We start from the raw sequence: 26152 nt of genomic DNA on the forward strand, positions 1-26152 counted from the left end.
AGTAGCACATTGTATGGGTCAAAATTATAGATTTTTCTTTTATGCCAAAAATCATTAGAATATTAAGTAAAGATCATGTTCCATGAAGATATTTTGTACATTTCCTATTGTAAATATATTAAAACTTAATTTTTGATTACTAATATGACACAATTTTTTGCACCCTCAGATTCCAGATTTTCAAATAGTTGTATGTCAGTCAAATATTGTCTTTACATCAATGGAAAACTTATTCATTCAGCTTTCAGATGATGTGCAAATCTCAATTTGAAATATATTGACCCTAATCACTGGTTTTGTGGTCCAGAGTCACTTATTGCAAATACATCCTAATCTAATCATGACAAACTATATATCGTTGGAAAGGTCTAAGACTCCTAAATAGATTTTTACCACTGTTTTATGTTACAAATTATGTAGGAAAAATCTATTTCATATCAGGAGTTCTGACTCTGAGTTTTTCCCTGTCATGCTTTAGAAATAATCATAAATTATAGAGCAGTTGAAGGCTTAAAACCTTAAAATTCATCTTGTGAAAACCATTTTAAAATCGGACATTGTATTACCATAGAAATGGTACTTCAAAATCATATTACAAAATGTATTTGTTTATGAATTAGTGCACTTTCACGTCTATGTTCAAAAATGCGGGTGATAGTTAAAGGGTTAAAGTACTTCTTACAATTTGCACACTACTTAGACAACTAAATAGATTACATAATATCCTTTTTAAATGAAAAGAACAATACATTCATGTTGATTTTGCGTTGTTAAGGCTGTAGGGCTGTATCAGTTTAAATATAATTGCATCCTGCTTGTTTATTGGTTTCAGATGCCTTTTTCAAATAAGATTTTTTTTTTGTTTGTTTTTAATTTGGTCTTCCAAACTAAAATGTCTGTATCATCACATTTTGCTATAGCTGTTGGGTACACAATAAAACCACACTAGCATAACAAGTTGTCATTTTTTTTAATACTAATTTACTTAGAATTTATGTTTTAAACCAAAATAATGGTGATTTTATATTACCCTTTTAAATTGAGCAGTTTCATTGTTTTTTTTTTGTTTTGTTTTTTTAACAAGTTTGGGCTCAGTAAGACTTGTAATGTTTTTTTAAGGAAGTCTCTTATACTCATCAAGGCTGTATTTATTTGATCAAAAATACAGAAAAAACAGTAATATTGCAAAATGTTATTACAATATAAAATAATGGTTCTTATTTTAATGTACTTTAAAATATTATTTATTTCTGTGATGCAAAGCTAAATTTTATCAGCTGTTACTCCAGTATCAAATGTTACATGATCCTTCAGAAATCATTCTAATATGCTGATTTATTATTACAGTTATTAATGTTGGAAACTACTTTTTGGAACCTGTGATTCTTTTTTTTTTTTTTTTTAGGATTATTTGATTAATAACAAGTTAAAAAGAACAGCATTTATTCAAAATTGAATCTTTTCTGAAAAATGTAAATCTATGCTATCACTTTTTATTCATTTAACACATCCTTGGTGAATTAATAAAAATTATAATGATTTCTGAAGTATCATGTGACACTGAAGACTGGAGTAATGATGCTGAAAATGTAGCTTTGTATCACAGGAATAAATTACATTTTAAAATATATTCACATAGAAAACAGTTATTTTAAATTAAAATAATATTTCACAATTTTACAAGTTTCTCTGTATTTTTGATCAAATAAATGCAGCCTCGATGAGCATAAGAAATGTCATTAAAAACCATTTATAATCTTACTGATCCCAAACTTTTGAGCAGCAGTGTATATGTATTTTTTTTTTTTATTTATCTTGCTGAGAAGCCATTAAATAGCCTATAGTATTTTAAATTTTAAATACACATCAGTGTTGTTTTTGACAACCATCTTAGATTTAGTCTTAGTCTTAGTCTTTTGGACTAAAATGGTTATTAGTTTTAGTCAAATTTTAGTCACTTCTATATGTGATAGTTTTAGTCTAATTTTAGTCGACGAAAAGTCAAAAAGGTTTTAGTCTAGTTAGGGGTGTGCGATATAACGATTTTTGATCGTGGACGATTAAAATGTCTCCACGATTTACTTTTGAATAAATATCGTAGTATCGTGCTACAGTGTGCCTCCGTCTTAATATACTGTACATTCACTCACGGGACACTGCACTTATTCATATTCGCGATCACAAAAGTACATTATTTGAATGTGCTTCAAAGTCTTGCCAGTAAAATAACGCCATTTGGTCCGCGCGCTGTTCTGGCATGCGCTTCATGAGCGCGTAAACCTGAAGCACGTGCGCTAAAAGCCTGTCAAACAGCACCTGATTACTAAACTGAGCTATCTTTGGCGTTTAATTTGCTTATACTGTCAAAAACACGCAAGGATTACATATAAACACAGTCGGTTGTCTAAAGTGAAAGTAAACAGTTAAGAGAAAAACAGATGCGTCTGTATAGATGCGTGCAGCTCTGCGACAGAGCTAAACATGCTGTCGATCGTCATTAAAGGGACAGTACACCCAAAAATGTTGTCACTCACATGTCCTAAATCTCTATTAATTTTTTTTTCTTGTGCTTAACACAAAAGAAGATATTTTGAAGAATGTGGGTAACAGTAGCTGGTCCCCACTGACTTAAAATAAATAAATAAAATATATGGAAGTAACTGGGGACCCAGCAACTGTTTGGTTACCCACATTATTCAAAATAAGTTTTATGTTCAGCATGTTTTATGCTTAAAAAAATGCGAGAGTGAGTAAATGATGACAGAATTGTCATTTTTGGGTGATGATACACTAATAAAACAAAACACAAAGGAAAATCACTCACTGCTCTTGACTGAAGAACTTCAATACAGTTGCTTTAAATGTTGCTTCTATGTATAATTTATGTATATAATGTATATAGTGTTTTATTTTTATATTTGTTAATTAAATTTCTTGAATGCTACTGATAAATACATGGACTGTACCTGAAAATTAAAGCACTGTTTGTTTTATTTGTATAGTATGTGTATTTGTAACATGTAGCTTATCTTTGTTCTTATTTTTTAAAAACAAAGAAAATAATGACAAAGATTTTTTTGTCTTCGCCCACTTTGGCTTAAATATCTGCCATTCTTTTTATTTTATATTTTGTTACCTTGTAAGGTTTTGGTTTTAAAATAGAAAAATTAATTTGGCTGTACTACTCAGACAACTTGTAAAAAAGTAAAACCAACATGACAAAGAATCGTGATAAAATCGTGAATCGTGATATTTCTTGAAAAAATCGTGATATGATATTTTTACCATATCGCCCACCCCTAAGTCTAGTTTTAGTCAAAAAAAGGGGGAAAAGTAGTCTTTTAACAAATTAATGTAGGTCAGTAAGTATTTTGCTGTTGGGTAGTGTCACTTATAAGTTCTGAAAATAGCAGATCTATAGTTCAACACAATGTGAGCTTCCGGATCGACTATTTTCACCAATAATTACAATAATGAAGGAATGTTTTAAAACATAAAATACAAACAAGGATGGAATGCTAAAGCGGCTTGCCATACTAGTATGGCAAGGAGTTTTTAATGCTAAAACGGCTTGCCATAGCGGCAGATATTTTCCGGTTTTGATTGGCATGCACAATAAGCAGAAATGTCATGCATTTTAAACGTCTGACGGACCACCCACTAACATTTTCGTCTATTCTCGTCTCGTCAACGAAAACTCACACACGTCTCGTCATGTTTTAGTCATCAACGAGCCATTTTTATCTCGTCAACGTCTCGTTATCGTCATGGAAAAAAGTGGCGTCAACGAAATGATTTCGTCATCGTCATCGTTGACGAAAACAACACTGATACACATATGTGACCCTGGACCACAAAACTAGTCATAAGGGTCTTTTTTATTATTATTGAGATTTATACATCATCTAAAAGCTGAATAAATAAACTTTTGATGAATGTTAGGATAGGACAATATTTGGCCGAGATACAACTATTTAAAAATCTGGAATCTGAGGATGCAAAAAAGCTAAATATTAAGAAAATCGCCTTTAAAGTTGTAATAAAGTTCTTCGCAATGCATATTACTAATCACTAAGAAATATCTATAATTTTGACCCATAAAAAGTATTGTTAGCTATTGCTACAAATACACCCATACTACTTACGACTGGTTTTGTGGTCCAGGGTCACATATTTTATGAATTCTTTTTCTTTTTTTCTATTCTTTTTTAAACCTGTGTCAAAAAACAAGTTCTCATTGTAACAGCTCACTCCATATAGTGTGAGGACATGCCCTGTTTAAGTTCAAGTATATTTTTTATACTATTTGAATTGCATTGATATGTGTTAGCAGCTGTCTATATTGTTCTTCTGTTTCCGTGTACTTTACTTTTAGAAAAGGCCTTTCAGTAACGCTCCGTTTCTCTCGGGAGTTCTGACAGACAGGATTGTAATTTTGTTGGGCTTTCTGCAGGTCTCTGGGTGTGGCACATCTAGTTGTGGCGGTGACACTTGAGTTACGGTGACTAAAGTGTGGAGCTCTTAGTGCTTTTAAAAACTTGCCTCATATAAAGGTGTGATTGTGTCATGTGTGTGTGAAAATTTGAAAGCGCTATTGACGTTTCTCACAAGAGCGCTATTGAACACAGACCATAGAGGAACATGAAAGCCCACTCTCTCCTCTTTCCTTATTCATTTTGTTGTGTTTTTCCTTAGCAAGTTATTTTTTCCTGTCCTCAAGAGAGATAAAAATATCTGTTCAAAAAGCGGCAAGAGCCTCACATAATGTAAGTGGACGTGCGCGTGTGTTTGTGCATGTTCATTTTTCATTGTGTCCAGCGGTGTATTGATTTGTGCACGTGTGCTGAAAGGAGTAATTATCACGTTGCCCTCTCGTCGATGAGACCGTCCAGAACTAAAATAATAAAATGCTCATGTGCTTTCATTAGTACTTTACCTTGCACAATTTCACAAATAAGCAAATTGATTTGGTACAGGTCACCCTGAGATTAGAAAGGAAATGAAATCGTAAGTGGACAGTCTTGTTGACCATTCTTACATGTTTTTTGTGTGTTTCTCTTTTGGTTTCAGAGCAATAACATTGGACAATCAGCTTGTGGTTTTGGCAACGACGGCGACAGACGCTGGTCGGTATTACGTGCAGGCCGTTAACGAACGTAATGGGGAAAACAAAACCAGCCCTTCTATTTACCTGAGTATAGCAAGTAAGTATTTATACAACATTTACTATTTAAGTTTACATACACCTTGCAGAATCTCCAAAATATACAAAATGCATGCTATTTTTTTTATTTAGTACTGACCTGAATAAGATACTTCACATAAAAGACATTTACATTCAGTCCACAAGAGAAAATAATAGTTGAATTTATAAAAATGACCCCATTCAAAAGTTTACATACACTTGATTCTTAATACTGTGTTGTTAACTAAATGATTTATTTATATATATATATTTTGGTTTAATCCCTTGTTTGTCCTGAACAGTTAAACTGCCAGCTGTTCTTCAGAAGGCTTTCAGGTCCCACAAATTCTTTGGTTTTTCAGCATTTTTGTGTATTTTCACCCTTTCCAACAACGACTGTATGATTTTGAGATCCATCTTTTCACACTGAGGAACTGAGGGACTCATGTAACTATTACAGAAGGTTCAAACGCTCACTGATTCTCCAGAAGGAAACATGATGGATTAAGAGCTGGGGGGTGAAAGCCTTTTGAATTTGAAGATCAGGGTAAATTTTTAAGTTTCTTCCGTAGCTTCTGAAGGGCTGTACCAAATGAAATATGATATTTAGGCAAAATAAGAAAAATATACACATCTTCATTCTGTTCAAAAGTTTACACCCCCAGCTCTTAATGCCTCATTTTTCCTTCTGAAGCATCAGTGAGCGTTTGAACCTTCTGTAATAGTAGCATATGAGTCCCTCAGTTGTCCTCAGTGTGAAAAGATGGATCTCAAAATCATACAGTCATTGTTGGAAAGGGTGAAAATACACAAAAATGCTGAAACACCAAAGAATTTGTGGGACCTGAAGGATTTTTCTAAAGAACAGCAGACAGTTTAACTGTTCAGGACAAACAAGGGACTTGTGAACAACCAAAACAACCACTAAACCAAAAAACCCCACATCATTCAGGTAACAACACGTAAGAATCAAGTGTATGTAAACTTTTGAATTTTTATGATTTTTATAAATTCATAATAATTTTGTAAACGTCTTTTATGTGAAGTATCTTATTCAGGTCAGTACTAAATAAAAAATAACATGCATTTTGTATGATTTTAGTAAAATAATTAACATTTTGCAGATTAAAATCATATAAATGTATGTGAACTTTTGCCTTCAACTGTATATATTACTAATGTATGTAATTTAAAAAATTAGGAATCACTTATTTAAAACTTTCATTATTAAGACTAACAAACTATGTTATATAATTCAGCAGATCTTTAGTGACTTTTTGAAATACAGTCAAATAGTGCTTAAAGTCATTAAACTCTACAATTTACAAATATATATGCAGATTTTAATTAACTGCTTATCGTTAAGCATCATAATTTTTTATTAATGACTTGATAATGAATGTTTTTTTAATCTGCTAATGAGTAAAATGTTGCTTGGAATTAATACGGATATGTTGTGGGTTAATTTATCATCTGTGTCATATGAAAACGTTTGTGATATTAAGAACGTTACCAGTTAAATGTCACAGCCGATGTTCTAAACAGGCCTATCAGGGACTATGATGTTAAATGCTACACAGTTACATGGATTTGCAGGTTGTCAATGCCTATATAAAGCAAAATTATATTCGATTAAATACATTCTTTTGGGTTCATATGGTGTGTGATTAAAATTATAATGTGAAATGGTAATATAATGTTGTTCTCATTCAGATTGGCTCTCTGGGACAAAATATTGACTTTTTTTAAAGTGGATGTGCTTTTAAATTAAACACATTGACCCTCTCATTCACCTTTTTACATTTTCAGCCATCTCATTTCTCTGTACTGTCAATACGCTGTTGAAACACTGGTGTGTGTTGTGTGGCACATTTTGTCTTTCCACTGGGAGTGAAGGAGAAAGTTGTTTTTGTGCCGAATTAAAGCCAGATTTTTTTTATACCTTTAAGCATCCAGCTACTTTTTAAAGTAGATTGACATAAAAGTACCATGCAGAAGACCTTTATACTGTAAATCTCATTTTAAATGAGAATGTAAAACTAAAGGAACAAAAGGCTAAGAAAACTGTTCCATGTGAAAATCATCTCTTTAAGTCATTAGCTTCTCTGCAGTGTTTTAGCAGACAAGAGGTTTACGACTGTCAGTCAAATCCACCATTTGGAGAAATGTCATTTTTTCTAATCAAAAATTTAGAGGAAAGGAGATGTTGAAAGTAGTTTAAAGGATCTGAAATTCCACAAACAGAGTGTTGAGTTGAATGAATATGACAAGGACATAAGAAGGGGAAAGAACAAAGAAATGACGAGTAGAGAGCTGACAGCAGGAGGGATTTAAAAAAAAAATCACTGCTTTTTAATTGATTCATTCGAATTATTTTTATGTCCTTTTGTATTGACCTATAAGAAGTTTTTATGGCTTTTAGAGTTTTTATTATTTTATTCGTTTATATGTCCATACTGGTTTATATGGGAGCTTTTTAGATAGGACGATTCTTCGGTTGCTGGTATATTAAAATTTCAACAGGAACACAGCAGAGCTTTTACAAACCAGGAAGTACTTGCCAATATTTAAAAGGGGCCAAAACATTCATTATTTTACCAAGATAAGAGGAAACGTACAAAATGCATGTTATTGTTTATTTAGTACTGACCTGAATAAGATATTTCACATAAAAGATGTTTACATATAGTCCACAAGAGAAAATAATAGTTTATTATTAATTTATAAAAATAACTCTGTTCAAAAGTTTACATCCCCTTCATTCTTAATACTGAGTTGTTACCTGAATGATCCACAGCTGTGTTTTTCTGTTTAGTGGTAGTTGTTCATGAGTCCCTGTCCTGAACAGTTAAACTGCCTGCTTTTCATTTTAAAAATCCTTCAGGTCCCACAAATTCTTTGGTTTTCCAGCATTTTTGTTTATTTGCACCCTTTCCAACAATGACTGTATGATTTTGAGATCCTTCTTTTCACACTGAGGACAGCTGAGGAACTCATATACAACTATTACAGAAGGTTCAGACACTCACTGATGTTTCAGAAGAGTACACAATGCATTAAGGGGGTGAAAACTTTTGAACAGAATGAATATGTCTACATTTTTCCTGTTTTGCCTAAATATCATATTTTTTATTTAGTACTGCCCTTCAGAGGGTACAGAAGATAATTACATGTTTCCCAGAAGATAAAATAAATTAAATTTGCCCTGATCTTCAAATTCTAAAAGTTTTCACCCCCCAGCACGCACCCCTTAATGCATGGTTTTGCCTTCTGAGCATTTGAACCTTCTGTAATAGTTGCATATGAGTCAATTAGTTGTCCTAAGTGTGAAAAGATGGATATCTAAATCATACAGTCATTGTAAAATATAGTAACATACAGTAGAAAACATTTTTTTTATGTAATAATATTTAATTATTTGCCACTCAAATAATTCAGAGTAACTTCTTTTACACTTTTTTTTTTCTTAATTCAATGTGAATTTATTTCCCATTCTCCTTTTCTTGGTAAAGTAATAATTTAACACGCTAACAGGAAAAAACTAAATTACATTACAATGTAATATAATTCTATTTATTAAAGCTGAGTATGAATCTCATCAAGCTAGTGTTTTTAAGCGGTTTATATTTATTCCAAAACAATAACTCATGGCAGTAATAATTTAAACAATATATTTTATTTGTGAACTTGTGTTATTTAATGCTTAACTACTGATTAACTACTTTTGAATTTTTTTGGATCATCAGTCATCAAAGCTCGGTAAATATTGCTCAAATAAGTCTAACATTGCAAGCATATATCAACATATTTTGAGGCATGTCCCCACAGTGTTTCGATGAAACCTACTCTGCTGCTTAAGAGACAGGTGGTGTCATAAAGTTAGGATGTTAGAACACCAAACCTTGAAGTTGAGCTTCTCATATAACTTACACGCACACCTTTCATAGTGTCACCGGGAGTAAGCACAACCGAATCGATGTAACCATGGAAATGAAGGCGAGCATGTCACTTTATTTGACTTTTTCAGTGCCTCATGCTGTCTTCCGCGAGTATAAGTGTGTGGTTTCTTGTGTGACTCATCTCTCGACATGTTGTCTGTGGTGAAGTGAGGCTGAGCAGGAAGAGAGGGTACGCATCCATCTGGACCAGAGGATGGAAACCAGACGATGACATCTGGAGAGAGACAGACAGAGAGAAAGAGTAGCATCTCATTAATATTTGTAGGTGTTCAAATACATAAATTGTGGTTTTAGCACGCATATATTTAAATAGAAAATAGTTTAAATAGACACCTAAGTGTATAATATGAGCATGCTGATGGCATCTACTGTAACTATATTCACTCTTAAAAAAAAAGGTTCTTTATTGGCATCGATGGTTCCATTAAGAGCTTTGAACATCCATGGAACCTTCCAAATGCAGAAAAGGTTCTTTATAGTGGAAAAGGGTTTTTTGGATTTAGGTTATTTTAAGAACTGTTCACTGAAAGGTTCCTTGGTGAACCAAAAAAACAACAACAAAAAACAGTGTATGTATAAACTTTAAAGACATTTATAAATCCTTTGTGGAATTCATGCCATTCAAGGGTTGATTTTACTGTATTTATAATAAACAGAGTCCAAAAAATACAAATGAGATCACTTAAGTAAGAACTTACTGGAAAAGGACAATGCTAAGTCAGCAGATCAGACTGCTCATAAAATCCAGTTTGAACAAGAACCACCCACAGAAAGAGAAAGTGTCTAACTGTAGTTTTTGTTTTGAGCAGCAGGTTGATTTGGCTTTGGTTGGTCGGTGGGCGGCTAATTCACTAATATGAGATTCTTGTCAACGATGCGTGCAGCCACTTAAACAAACATTTAGAAGTATTTTGACAATCTGTGTCTCTTTCTTGTTCTTTCTGTTTACGTTGTTTGTTAGTGCTTGCGTGCCAGATGTTGATTAAGCATGGTTTAAAACTAAATTCATCAGACACTTGTCCCTGGTGTCATATGCATTTTTAATTGTTTCACAGAACCTCTATTCCTGCCTCTCCATGTGTCTAGAGAAACCTTTCTATCTCTCTTTGTCTTTGTTCTTGGTTTTTTTAAGAGTGACAATTGCATTTAAATGTAAGAGGTATTGTTTTCTTTGTGCACACTACAAAGTTTAATCAATCAGTATTTTTGTTGTTTTTCAGTTCTTTTAGGTTTTCATTATCTAAAGGAATGTACTTCCTCTTAAAAGTAAAGGTTCTTTATTGCCATCAATGGTTCCACAAAGAACCATTCATGGAACCTTTTATTTCCACAAAAGGTTCTTTACAATGGAAAACGTTTCTTTAGATTATCAAAATTAGGGTTGTTCCGATTCCGATACTAGTATCGGAAATGCCGCCGATACCACAAAAAAATCTAGCATCGGAATCGGCGAGTACTTGAACCCACGTACCGATCCGATACCATTTTCTTAAGATATGTTATTCCCGCTAGCAAATCAGAAGCCAGTTCTTCTTCGCGGCTCAGAATGCAAACAGTGTTGCCACAAGCAACCACTGTTTAGAGCAGCGAAGAAGAAATACAAATGTGCTAGCAGTTTGTCCGCTAAAACGGCGGCATGTCTCATATGTAGGGCTTTATGATTTCTGCGATGCGGAAAACACGGACGGAATCGCGGAATCCAGTCAAAATGGAATTTACAGTTTAACGCGGAACGTCACGGAATTTGTCAAAGTTTGATGCATTAATCAAAGGTAGTTCATTACACTTAAATCAAATCGTGATATGGACTAATATTAAGCCAAAAACCAATGGTTTAAATATGAATTAATGAGTGGTTCTGTGTTAATGAATTGTACAGGCGCGTGGTTTGTTTACTCCTTGTACTGAAGCGCGCGGGACACTTGCGGTAATATTAAAGGGCTCCAGACTGTGACCAATTTTTCTGCCAGTGTTACTAATTTTCGTGAGCGGTCACACTGGCGCGACCACCGCGTTGTTCAACTCATAAGCGCTGCAATTTCTGTCTCAGATGAGAAACATAAAATGGCATGCGAAACGAAAGTGAAACTAACACGATACGTTTGAGCTGCTCAGCGCTGACCGTTTATCAGCTTGGACTGCAATGCAAACAAACTTGCACAAACCCCGAACAGCTTTATTCGGGAGCCAACGTTGATTTTGCAACACTGTTACTGCTGCGAGATGCAGTGAGGAGCATTTGGAAATGCCGCACAATGAAAAAGGTTGCTGCGAGATCTAGTGAGAATCTTTCAAATTCTGGCCAAAATTCTCTGTTATAAACAGGGCTGATGTACGTCAGAAAACCAGATTAGTAATACTAACTATATGAAAAAATATTACTGTCAAATGTATGTCATATAATAAAAATACTCTAGTTCACTGTATATGTCATATAATAAAAGTTCAATGTATGTCATATAATAAAAATACTCTAGTTCACTGTATATATCACTGTATATTTGTTTTATTAAGGAATAAGTCTGAAGCACACAATAAAATAATTTATTAGTATTATCTACAGCTGTATATACAATTACACACCCAGGTATCGGATTAGTACTCGGTATCGGCCGATACCCCGAGCCCAGGTATCGGAATCGGTATCGGGAAGGAAAAAAGGGTATCGGAACATCTCTAATCAAAATGTTCTTCACATCTTTTAAGAACTTTGCAGTTCTTTGGGACACCAAAACTGGTTCTACTATGGCATTGATGTGAAAACCCTCTTTTGGAACCTTTATTTTTAAGAGTGTAGTGTCAGAAGAACGAGTTTAATGTCTTTTATGCTTACAAAGTTTGCAAAAGTACAGCAAAAACAGTAATATTGTGAAATATTATTACAATTTAAAATAACTGTATTCTATTTTTTTTAATATATGTCAAAATGTAATTTATTTCTGTGATGCAAAGCTGAATTTTCATAATCATTACTCCAATCTTCAGTCTCACATGATCCTTCAGAAATCATTCTGATATGCTGATTTGTTGTGCAAGAAGCCTTTCTTTGTATCATCTCTGTTGAAAACAGTTAATTAATCTTTATGATAATGTCAATTAATTTTTGTAAATACGGTAATACATTTTTTTTTTCGGATTCTTTGATGAATAGAAACTTCAGGTAGACCACTTCTTCATTTAATGTGTCTATGCTGAAAAAAGTATTAATTTCTTTAAATAAAATAAAATAAATTGTAGTCTAATTTGCAACATAGGCTCATTGGAAATACTTACCTTATATACATTTTTGCAAAACTGAAAACAACAACAACAAAAAAAAGCGTACCTATATGTACAAATCACTGCAGTTTTCAGGTAAAATGAACAGGCAGTAAAACGTATTCCTTTTCTCACAAAGTATGATTTACACACTAAGTTTTGATAAAGCCTAATTTTCACACAAGTACTTGCAAAATATTGTTATGACTTCAAAGCAATTTGAACATCTTGCGCGATTTGAAAACTGATACTTTTGAATGTTGTCACATATACAACTTCATATGCATGAGTTTTCTAATTTAGTAGGTTTGCTCAGTAGCTCACGCGATACAGCCAACAAATGAGTACCTCTATATACATTTCTGCAGACCTGAAAAAACTCACATATATGTATAAATCACGGCAGTTTCCAGTTTAATGGAAATGAATAGGCCTACTAGAGGCAGTAAAACTCTGACAACATGTATTCCTTTTCACATAAAGTATGATTTACACACAGAGTTTTGATTAATAAAGCCTGTTTTTCACACAGTTACTAGCAAAATTTTATGTTATGAATAAATCAATTTTAACATCCTGCGCGAATTGGGAGACTGATATTTTTTAACGCTGTCGTCACAAATACACCTTTATGAGTTTTCTAAGTCAGTACCCAGATAACACATACGTCTGCAAGATGTCTGTTAAAGATCTCTTGATCTGGAAAGCATCTGCATGTCCGTTTTACATACATTCTAATTCATTAACATCTTAAAGACATTTAATAGACGTCTATTTGACATCTGATAGGAAATGTTTAATAGACATATTGCAGACGAGCAAACTACATCTTGCAGATGTCTTGCAGATATAAATGTATGTCAAATAGACATCTCTGAGATGTACGTGTGCTCTCAGGGTAGCTCTGGTACAAACCCAGTGAAAAACACATAAGAAAAAACTAGGGCCGGGACTTTAATGCGTTAATTTAGATTAATTAATTACACAAAAATAACGCGTTAAAATTTTTTAACGCATTTTAATCGCACTAAGTTTTGCACCGCGGAACGTTTCTCACTGGATGAGATTCGGCGGACCGATTATACTGGAGCACAAACTAGCGTTCAGACAAGCCAAAGAACTTATACCAAATAAGCTGCGTCCGTCCTAAATAGTATTGTATGTCCCAAATCGTAGTATGTTTAAAAAGTATTCCAAAGATTCCCGGATGATCTACTACTTAACGATCAATGCACACTCTTAACTGCTAATATGGCCCGCAACACACTGCGCCGTGAACGAGGATTCGATTAGAACTACAAACACGCATAAAAAGTATTAAAAACTACAAACATGGAGGATATACGCGACCAACGGACAGGTAGAGAAAGGGGTTTGAGTGAAAAATAATCAGTGTGTAACCTGATAAAAACTATTTTTTAAATGTTATCCGCGTTATATTCCATGTGCAGCAACATTTATAATGATAGGTTTGGTCATTAACGTTTAAATGCATAATTAAGCAAACACAAGAGCAGAGTTCTCGGAATGAAAGACTGGTTAAAGAACGTGCCTCTTGTTACACATAATGGCAATCTTGCACTGGTCTGTTGGACTTGGTTGAACAAAAATAAACAATATTTTGTTGCTTAAGCTTATGTATTCAGTCATTATTCAATGGTATACTAAAAATCCATGTAAAAATCTTAATTCTCACTGTTCTCAGGTCAAATATTTACATGCGATTAAAATGCGATTAATTTAGATTAATTAATTACGAAGCCTCTAATTAATTAGATTTTTTTTTTTAATCGAGTCCCGGCCCTAGAAAAAACACAAATCCACATAAGAAAGTAGAATAAAATAGCACAGCTGCATCAACAAATGCATTTTTATATCCCTTATGCAAGGGTAGGTTTAGGGTTGGGTTTGGTGTAGGGGATTTTCCAGCGCAGTAAAGCATTAACCTTTAGCGACACTCCCTGGGTCTTTGAATTCTGGACAGCCGCAATATGTACCTCAAGCAGCGTAATAAAAAAGCACGCCATGGTCCCGTATTAAACGTGTGTTTTAGCGCCATTGTCTGGACATTTCGCTTTAAATTGCAGTAAAGTGCGTAATTTTGGTGTTGCTGAAATGTATACAGAGGCATGTATTGTCATGAGCCTGGGTTGATATTTTAAATGAAGTTTATTATTTTTTACCTCACTGGTAGACTGAGGTTTCTGTTATGTTAGTAGGCTACCCATGTTATTTCCCTGAGAACATCACAGATTTCATCCCTTATCAGCCAAACCTTTCAAACGCCGCCACTAACTGTAAAGACTGTAATCCAGTGGAGTTTATTATTGTCCTAAAAATCTAATCCCCAAGATTAAAACATATCCAGATCAGGATTAACACATCTGGAAAATTACATACTCATTCATCTTTAGATGAGATTTATGGCCAACAGTTATTTACAACCATCTTTGGATGTGGTGTTCGCTTCAGCCACAGTGTTTTCAAAAGGATCTTTCTTTAATATTTTTGATTAATCTGTAAGTATTATACAGCCCTGCTTTTCCACTTCAATCAAATCAAACCAAACCAAATGGAACGATTTGATGAAACGCAGGCCTGCTGTGATGGTGAGTGATGGGTGATGATGGTGTTATGGAACAGTAGGTGTTATGATGAAGTATACTAACATCAGAAGCAGACAGCAACGCTTTATGTTGTTGCTGATCATGCATGAACGCTCAAATCAAATCTGGGAACATAAACGTGTCTCAGAAGGCAATATGTTATTAATTTTCACTGATTCCATTAGCAAAACCAAGTATATGTAATTAATAATCTAATTTGTTATATCTGAAAATCACCATCAGAGAAAATGATTATATTTTGCATTCTTTTCAAATTGTCAAATTATTATGCTGCAAATGATCTAATCTGAAACTAAACTTTTTGTGAAGAAAATGTCAGGAACGCTACAAGTTTCGACGAAACATGATCCATTTTATCCAGCAGGATTTAAAAACATCTGACCTTTACAAAGAAGTTAAAACATGGTCAATGTCACAAATTTGATCAGTGACCTATAATATATTTTTTTCATTTACGTTGTACATCTAATGGTTTTAACATTTTCAAACAGCCAGTTCTTTGCTTATACCCAGGTTTAAATTAAAATAAAACTAAGGTTTTTCAATAATATAGTAATTATTTATATAAAAATGACATCCTTTATGCATTATTGTGCTTTTGCGATGTCTTTGTATGTTACAATACATAGTTAAAAATAGTGCTTTCATATTCATTTAAATGGATATGCATTCAACACATGATTAGCTATTAGTTAATAATGGATTATAATATAGACTGTTAATATGTTTATAGTCTTTATACATGCCTTATTGAGTGGTACCAAACATCTTATATACAGTTGGATCCTTTCAAGTACTTTGTTAGCTATTTCAGCATATTGCATCTTTATGTCTTTCTGCCTTCGAGTGTTTGTCAGGATATTCTCAATAAAAGGAGTTGACTTTGCTGTTGCTTTAGAAGGTGAAGTTTAAAAGACATTCAGTCTGTCGTTTCTCTTCAGGAGATCTACTGTATGTCAGTATCCATCACATTCACTTTTAAACAACCTCCCTCCTCAAAACATTCACCACTGGAAAGTTTCCTCCCAATTTGTCTGTTGTAGATTGTTATTTGTTTTCCAACTTATAACAAGGTTCATCAGATTTCAGATTGATATGCAGCTTTCCAATTCTCGTTCTGAATTCCTTGTGGGATAGGAGAATGGAAATACTGACTTTAGTCGATTTGATACATTTAGTAGTCAAATTAGAATATGGTTGCAAATTAGCATTAAATAATACTGTCACTTGTGGTCAGAACTATTGGTTTTTAAAAAAAAAAGACTAAATGTTTTGATAAAGATATACACCTTGTAAAATTCCTGCTCGTTGTTAATTTTGTGGTCCAGGGTCACATTTGAGAAATTTTAATTTTTGGATAGAATTGTTCTCTTAAGCTTTATGGAGAAATCACATTCATTTTGGAGAAACTTTGAAATTTCAGTGAAATTTGGATGACAAAAAAGTCTACAGTCATTAGTATAGTGATTAGGGTGGGTGATATGACCAAAATTTGCAATTTGACTCACGATATGAGTAATTTTATTTCAACAATTTATATCACAATACAAATACTTTTTGCTTTAAATAAGGTCTTTATGATATCAAAATGATTGATACAATAGAAATTCCATCATTCTTGTCACCAGTGCCATGTCACAAAAAAACTAATACACTGCAAAAAAAGCTTTTCTTGCTTAGATTTTTTTGTCTTGTTTCCAGCCAAAATATCAAAAAAGCCTTAAATCAAGAAGGATTTTCTAGACAAGTAAAAATTATAGTCTTGTTTTCAGAAAAAAGAAGTTAAAATTAAGTGAATTTTTGCTTGAAACAAGCAAAATAATCTGTCAATTCTTTTTTCTGAAAACAAGACAATAATTTTTACTTGTCTAGAAAATCCTTCTTGATTTAAGACTTTTTAGATATTTTGGCTGGAAACAAGACAAAAAATCTAAGCAAGAAAGAATTTTTTTTGCAGTGTACTAGCCTAAAGGGAAAAAACCCCCACAAAAACTCAAGCTCACTATAAACAAGTCAGTGAATAAATAAGAATAAGAAACTAATTACAAGCAATAGGACAAAAAAAAAAAAACTACATTAGAACAAATAAATAAGAAATGCTGCATGGATTGTATAAAGTAATCAAATGTAAACAAAAAAACCTGCGTATTCTTCACTGTGTAAATTAAATTAAAAGTTAAAAGTTTAGTCGAGATTTTCTCTCTTTTGTTTAATTAACATGAATTACAGACAGCAGGAATATTATACGGTTGCACATGTTTTCTTTCTCAGCTGTTTGCTTTTCACAAGATCTAAATTAATGTGTTTATGAGGATATTTGCACAGACAGGTGTGTGTATTTAACCGTTTAAGCCTACAAAGTGGCAAAAATAATTCATTTCAATATTCCCGTGCTTTATGAGCACCATCTTCATGTGCATGAGTTCTCTATTACTGCTTATTGTTTGCAATGGCTTAAAATCACTAGTTTTTAAACTGCAATGCTTAAAAACGCATCCAAACAATATGTTTTCGTGACCACTTAGCACAGCTACTTCACAAGAGTGTGTGACTGCGATAGAGACAATAGTCTAAAATCTCAACCGGTTATTTCGTCCATCCATAGTAGTGATGTACTGTTTGAATCACATCTTACATAAAAATCGCTAGCAAACCAAGCAACTTCAGAATTTGCATAACCAACTGGAACCTGATGCAAAATCTTTTACGCAAAACTCAATAATTCCTATTGAAATGGCTTGATTTTGCCTACTGTATCCACCTTTTTCTTCTCGTAACAATGGAAACGGCCATTTGCAAATTGTATGGGTCAGGCTAGGGCTGGCTGATTTTGGCAAAAATCATAATCACAATTATTTTGGTCAATATTGTAATCACGATTATTTAACACGATTATGACAGGGTCCAAAACTTTATATTAGTGATTAATTTAAAGATAGCAATACAGCTGAAAAAAAAGATACAAAACAATGCTTCCCCCCCAAAGGTAATAAGTTGAGTTTTACCGTTTTGAAATCCATTCAGCCGTTTTCCTGTTCTGGCGATATCACTTTTATAGCTTAGCATAGATCATAGAATCCTATGAGACCAATATAGCATCGCGTTCAAAAATGACCAATGAGTTTCGATATTTGTCCTATTGTAAATTTGACTCTTCTGTAGTTATATCATGTACTAATACCGGTGGAAAATGTAAAGCTGTGATTTTCTAGGCCAATATAATATCACACCAGTCACACTGAATGTTAACTTGCTGGGAACTAATTTCAGGCGCTGCGTGATATTACTGCGCCTGCTGCGTCCATATTATGGCAGCAAATTTCCTTGACTATTACGCCGGAATGGGAGTGTAGTTCCTAATCTTATCGGCCTAGAAAATCGCAGCTTTACATTTTCCGCCGGTATTAGTACACGATATAACTACAGAAGAGTCAAGTTTTAAATAGGACAAATATTGAAACTCGTTGGTCATTTTTGAACGCAATGCTATATTGGTCTCATAGGATTCAATGATCTATGCTAAGCTATGCTAAAAGTGGTATCGCCAGAACAGGAGAACGGCTGAATAGATTTCATAACGGTAAAACTCAATTTATTAACTCGGGGGGAGTTGGAGAATGAGCCTATTTCCAAAAAATTGGAGTGTTCCTTTAAACATGATTTGTTTCTTATTAAAACTACAAAAGTCCTTTATTTAAGAGCAGTGAGTGATTTTTCTCTTTGTATTTTTACGTTTTATTAATATTAAGCACACAGACGGCAGAAGAAATATTTGTTGCCGCTTTAAGTGCCACATGGATCCAATATACTGTTACACACGTATTTTCATTCTCAACTGTTTATGATCATAGAAGACATAACTGACGAGGATTTACATAAATAATCACCAAGCGCCTCATTTTGAAATATATTTGCTTGTATTTGACTGTTTAGGTCAAAAGATAACTTTACATGTCTGTGTTCTGCTCCGTCTCTGAGCGCATACACAGAACAGCGCAAGTTTTCTTACGCGCTAATAAAAACACAACATCAAAGGAAAAAATAAATCAAGCACGTCCTGTTTTATAGAAGTCACATTACATGATTTTTGCTGATTTGCATGTGAAATTAGGCTTTTATGGAGAAAAGAAATCAAACCACTTGTAAGGGGGCGGAATGGGACGCAATAATCTTTTCATCCCGATTAGTGCATTTTCATGATGGTTTGAAGCAGAAATTGAAACCAAATTTCGATTAATTGCACAGCCCTAGGTCAGGTTTCCGGTCTCATCTGTGTCCAGCTATTTTTAGCTAAACAAAACAGCTTGTTTTCCTGCGTGATTGCAAACTGGTGTGTCTTACCAGTTTATTTTAATGTATCATCTTAGTTGTGAACACACTAGTTGATAGTGCAAAGTGTTTTACCGTTTACTGCACTTTGTTATATTTTTGGAGCAGCTATACTTTTTTTGCTTGTATATTTGCTATATCTACGATGAGGGAACAAGCATTTCTTCATCTCTAGTTCGCTCACAATGTCCAATCATAGGTTATGCAATTAGCAGTTGGACATTTTCTTGTTTCACACACCAGCGAGCTGTTAATTATTTTGTATATTTGACAGGCTATAATAGGCCAATCCTACAAGCACCTTGAGAATTGATGTTAGCGTGTATGTTCATTTTTGCGTCCTCTCCTTCTCATCTGCATGTATTGTCATGAAATAACATCCATCCTTGAAGACGTTTGCTCACCTCGTTTTAACATGAAGGTTTTTTCCTGTCATTTTCAGTTACAGGCGCAAGGCTGTGTGTTGATGCGGTGTGTGTGTCCGTCCGTCTGTTTGTGTGTGACCTCTGCGGGGTCTTGTCTTTGCCAGTTAGAACACGCAGGCCAAAATTTTATCTCGCAATGGCAGCCGACTCGCACAACATGAGCCAAAGTCTCCTTCAAGAGAATTAACCAAATCATTAGAGATAAAGAAAGAGGGGAGGAGGGAGAGAGAGAGACTCATTAATGTTTGAGTAGTTTACTGAAAGGTCTCTTTCTCCCTCTGTACCATCCACTAAAGATGTTTGGGTCTTTTTCTTTGTTTATATTGTAGAGGTTGTAAGTCTGGGTTTTTGGGTCTGAGTGATACATTTGTTGTAGTTTCCACTCATACTAGATCTGCTGTAAACCTACTGAGCTGCTCTGCTGCGTACTGTCTACATAGGCAGCTGCCTTCTAAGGGAACGGAAATGGAACCTGATAAGTGGCTGATTTTGGATGCTATACAAAGACAACAGCTCTTAATGCCTCACACATAGCACTCAACTCAAAACTGATTCCAGAACAGTTTGATGTTAGCATCTTTCTAAGCTCAGGGATTTAATAATCATTATTAAGCAATGCTTTAATAATGCTTTAACAGGCATAAATCCATAGTTACACATATCACACGTGTTTCATTTCAGTTTAAGTTTAATTTTTAGTAATTTTGTTTTTATAGATTTCCATTTAGCTATCATTTATTAAATTATTTAAAAAATATATAACTTCAAGTTCAGTTTTAGTAATTTTAGTACTTAAATGTATTTTATTTCAGTTAATTACCAAAGCAACATTTCTAATATTCTAATATTAATTCATATAAATTATTGTTATATATATATATATATATATATATATATATATATATATATATATATATATATTAGACGAAAAGCAAATAATAATATTAAATAACTTTATAAATTATAGCTAAATGGAAATCTAAATGGAAAATAACAAAACGTATTTGTTAAACAAATTTAACTAACATACAAAAATTAATTGTAAATTAAATTAAAACTAAAAATATAATAAAATATATAAATACTAGATAAAAAAATATATTTTTAAATAACAATAATTTAAATGAATTAATATTTGAAATTTGTCCTTGGTAATTAACTGAAATAAAATACATTTAAGTATTAAAATTACTTTACGTACTAAAATAACTTGAAATTTTATATTTTTTAAAAATAATTTTATAAATGATAGCTAAATGGAAATCTGTAACAAAAATTAACTGTTAGATAAAAAAAAATTCATTTCAGTGAATTACCAAATATATATATATATATATATATATATATATATATATATATATATATATTAGGGGTGGAACGGTTCACAGAAGTCACGGTTCGGTTCGTACCTCGGTTCAGACGTCACGGTTCGGTATGATTTCGGTACAGTGGAGGGAAAAGCAAAACAAAAATGCAGAAGGCAATTAGATGTATTTCCACTCACATACCCAACAACCGCTGAACAACGGCAACACACAGTCCTCGTCTTTTCCACCACTCTCTCGCCTGTACTACTGTAACTGACTGGAAAAGCGAAGTTTTCCCAAACTTGCGATCTAAGGGGCCGTTCACATGTCGCGCCTAAAAACGCGTGAAAAACGCTAGGCGCGCCGCTTTCTTCCAGCTGCGCTCTAGCTCCAAGCCTATGCGTCTCCATGCATTGTTTCTTCTATTAGCGTCAAAATAATGGGGGCTTGACAAATCAAAGTTCAGGAAATCCCTGGACCACAATGATGGACCGTCGAGCTGACAAAAAATTGCAGAGTGCCAGAGAATGTAGACGGGCTCTGATAGAGCGCATACATAGGCGGAGCTCGGCTGCATCGACGCCAATCAGAGCTTCAGAGCTAAAGCGGGGCTAAATATTAGCTTCTCCCTAAAGAACCCGCGTATCTAACAGTAGTTCCGCATTACATTAATTATTTTGCAGGCAAGTTTTTTTTTAATTTTCATACCGTGTATTCTCCGTTTAAATTCATGCACCGAACCGTGACCCCCGTACCGATTCGGTTCGAAACGAATACATGTACCTTTCCACCCCTAATATATATATATATATATATATATATATATATATATAATTTTTTTTTTTTTTTTTTTTCTTTAGTTATCAATAACAACACTGCTCACATGTTTTGAAACAGAATGAGTATTTTACTGTTTCCCAAACTTGTTTTTAATTTTTAACAATTTTTTAGATTACATTTAGATATTATCCACCCATTTGCTATTTCTAAATTTGTAATTTTATTAGTAAATTACTTCTCTCATGGTCACATTTTTTAGTAAATAATAGTCTTTTTTTTCCAAACTGTGCAAGATAACTCCTGTTTTGCATTATATTTTTTGTTAACACTTTATTGTAGGGTCCAAATCTCACTATCAGCAAGTCATTAACTACGATGTTTGCCTCAATAAACTGCTAATTTGCAGCTTATTTATAGTTAATAAGGTAGTTTTAGGTATTAGGTAGAATGTGCTTTAAGTATAAACAGCCAATATGTTAATAATGCTAATAAGCAACTAGTTAATAGTGAGAACTGGTCCCTATACTAAAATGTTTAAAATTTTCAGATATTAAAAGTACCTTAATGCCCGACCGCAGTGAAGTGCAGATATATTAGAGTGTATTGTGTTTAGGATCTTCATGATAGTGTTCTTTAAGAATCTGGACTTGTGACATAAAGTCTGCAGAATGGATTTCAAAGAAACCTACTGAAATCACAATCCTTTTCTGTTATCGTTGTGCATTTGAGTGTGTCATTTAAATCCGTTGCTCCAGGGCAACTCATGCAGTTAGTCTGAACTGTTCTATACAAAAGTGTCTGTTAAATAACAAGTAACTGTAAGAAAAAAAAAAAAGAAGTATGCAGCAGTTATACGTGGGAGAGAAAGTCTTATGTATTGCTTCAGGAAGGGGTTTAAAGACCCCTTGGAATATAAAATTGGACTTTTGTGGCTTTTAGTCCATGCATTTTAGCTTTGATGCCATCTGTGCACTTGCGTAGTCTATGCCTAGAAGTTGACGAAATTAACTTTGAACCATTATCTGGATTTATTCTTACCTTGCATTGATTGAGTCTGAGGCAATTTATCTGACGTATTAAACTCCATTGGGCCTCAGCCCTGAAGGTCTCCAATATGTGTGTGCACAAGTGAGAGTGTTTATAGTAGTATTCATATCACATTGTTTGTGTGTATTTACTCGTCCTGCCTTTACGATGGGGTTTTACACCAGAACGCTTTTATTTGAATGCGTCTAATTTGACATGGCCCTGAGTCAAGCTGCCTATGAGTCTCTCCTGCAGCTAGACAGTAAACTGGATTAATTCATGTTTGTCAGTGTGCTTCATAGCAGCGGCATCCTGAGCCTCTGTAATCCACGTTCAGCGGTCTGCATGAGGACACATACACTGCCGTTCAAAAGTTTGGGGTCAGTTTTTAATGCTTTAAGCATCCATTACTACAGTCTTCAATGTCACATGATTCTTCATTCTTCAATATGCTTATTTGGTACTCAAGAAACATTACTACTTATTATTAATGTAGAAAACAGTTGCGCTGCTTGATGGTTCTGTGGATTTTTTCCCCTGGGATTCTTTGATGAATAGAAAATTCAAAAGAAAGCTTTTATTTAAAATGTTTTAAGTCACTTTTGATTAAGTTAATACATCCGTCCTGAATAAAAATAGTAATTTCTTAAAGGGGTCATCGGATGCAAAACTCACTTTTACATGTTGTTTGAACTTATTACACGGCTCTTTGGAATGCTTGATTCTGATTGGTCAGTTGAGACATTTGCAGGTTCGTTCTTTTCAAATAATCACCGCTCCAAAGTAATAACGCATAGCCGGTACTACTTGTATGTTTAAAATCCCTCCGTGCCAACAAAGATTACCGTTTGGCGCCATCTTGTGACAAACACTGGACAACCACAATTAACAATGGAAAATTTCGACATTAATCTATTTAAATTGTCTTACTAACGTACATAGTTTGAATTTTAGTCACGTGGTACTATATCGTTTCGCGGAAGGATAAAAATGTTAATTTAAAACAAATATGCCAATAAAAGGTTTCAAATTCATATTCATGTCCAGTTTTTTTTCCTTATGTGGCAAGTAGCCGTGTAATAAGCGGGATAATGTACAGGCAGCCGGTAGTTATCGCAGAAATAAGCCCCTTCAGTGTGATACTTCAGTCCTGATCACACTGTCAGGGCTTATTTCTGCGATAACTACCGGCTGCCTGTACATTATCCCTTACATAATTGTGTGTTGGCACTGAGTGAACACAACTACCCTATAAAGATAAAAGTCCACCCAGTGGTATTTTTTAAATCCCTATAAATAATATCCCCTTTTTCAAATCAAGCCATTCTCAGCTTCTTGGCTGTGTGAAGTCACACAGACCAAGTTCGCTCTCACGATAGTTGATTGACATGGCTTTTTTACCTTAGACCCGGAGCAGGGACGTAGACAAGAATGGCTCCTAAGTGTTTTAGGTGTTTTGTTGTTGGATGTAATAATGATCTTAGCAGTCGTCATTTACTCCCGACATCTGAGCCTGAAGATGCAGATGATTAATGTTACTTTCCTTTATGAAGGGAATGCGTCTATGTTTGTGCGAATCATTTGTGATCCAGCTTCATTGAGTATAAGGGTTTTTTATGAATCTAAATGTGGCTAAATGCGGCTAAAGTAAACAGGACGGCTCATCAACCCACAGAAGGGGGGGGGGGGGGCAGAGCTCATTAGCATTTAAAGAGGCATGCTACAAAACGTGTTGCTGTGTGAAGAGCTGATTTGGACAAGATAAAAAGGGTGTTGTTTTACACTACCATTGAGAAATGACTAATTTAACTACCAAAGTATGTTATAGACTTTTTACATATCAACTAGTGGAAAATAGGCATCCGATGACCCCTTTCAAAAAATCTAAATGAACACAAAATTTTGAAAGTGAATGCTAAATGAATAGAGTGAGTTAAAGAATAACTATTGCCAAAATGCAACCTGAGCTGTTTTTTTTTTTTTTTACTGTAAACGAGACAAACTTATATCTAAAAGCATAATTAGGAAAAACGAGCCGTTTTTGAGATTGACCGTGATTTCGTTTTGCGGTCAATGGCCGGTGAATGGGAGTACTAAGGGCATAACTTTGAGCGCATCAAAATCGATATTTTTACAACACTAAGAAGGCTCGACACACCATGACACTTTGCTCGAAGTATCGCCTGGGTCTCTACACATGAACTCCAGCATTGAGAACATTGTTTGTGTACACAGAGTTTACTAAAAAGAAAGGTTTTGAACAACTCACTTACACTGTTTGGGTTTCCGCTCGCAGCCGTCTTGCCAGTCAAGAGGTGTCGATCTCCGAATGCTAATGAATGGACTCCATAGGACGAAATATTAGGCTTATATGAGGCTCTTTTTACAACTAGAAGGTTAATATTGTTTTTCACTTGCGACAAAACAACGAATTAGCCGTGCATTTATATGGAAATATGCTTTAGGAGCTATCCATCCTCGCATTCGGAGATCGACATGTATCGATTTGCTTAAGAATTCCTTTATTAACTCCCCAGAGCCGTGTGGAGTACTTTTTATGATGGATTTATGCACTTGATTGGACTTCAAAATCTCAGCAGCCATTCACTGCCATTATAAAGCTTGGAAAAGCCAGATTTTTTTTTTTCAAATATAACTCCGATATTATTCGTCTGAAAGAAGAAAGTCATATACACCTATGATAGCTTGAGGGTGAGTAAATCATAGGGTAATTTTTTCACTGTTATGTGGTAGGGGGCTATCATACATCTTCTGAAATAGTTCAGAATCTCCAGATCCAAAAAGTGAGTTAATAAGTTATAGCAATAGTTATCGTTTGTGCACCCACAAAATGTAAATTCTGTCATAATTGAATCACCCTTTTGATTGCTCCAAATCTGTATGTTTCTTTCTTCCACTAAACCCTAATAAAGATGTTTGGAGACTGTTGGTAACCAAACAGTTGACAGTAGCCATTGATTTCTATAATATGGAGATAAAAATACCACAGAAGACTAAAAGCCTAAAGAAATTCATACTGGTTTGTAAAAGCATTTAATTTTTGCAAAAAAGAAAATTTGATGTTTATCTGATTACCCCCAGGGCATCCAAGATGTAGGTGACTTTACATGATCTTTTAGTTTTTAATCGGTAATTTACTTTAGTTTAAGCACAATTAATTACCATTTTGAGTAGCCGTCGTACCCACAATCTCTCTGTGTAAACAAACAGTCATGTATACTCGTGACAGATTGCT

General features: G+C 34.0%; 1 protein-coding gene across 1 annotated transcript in view; it reads left to right on the forward strand.

Annotated features, from left to right (window-relative positions):
- The window catches only part of sdk1b (sidekick cell adhesion molecule 1b), a 191093-nt gene that overhangs the window by 19741 nt on the left and 145200 nt on the right, over positions 1-26152 (forward strand). The window contains exon 6 of the mRNA XM_073842664.1: positions 5071-5204. Within this exon, the coding sequence (XP_073698765.1) occupies positions 5071-5204 (134 nt within the window). The remainder of the gene's footprint in view (positions 1-5070; positions 5205-26152) is intronic.

The sequence above is a fragment of the Garra rufa genome, chromosome 6 (assembly GCF_049309525.1).
Source record: "Garra rufa chromosome 6, GarRuf1.0, whole genome shotgun sequence".
NCBI classification, from domain to species: Eukaryota; Metazoa; Chordata; class Actinopteri; order Cypriniformes; family Cyprinidae; genus Garra; species Garra rufa.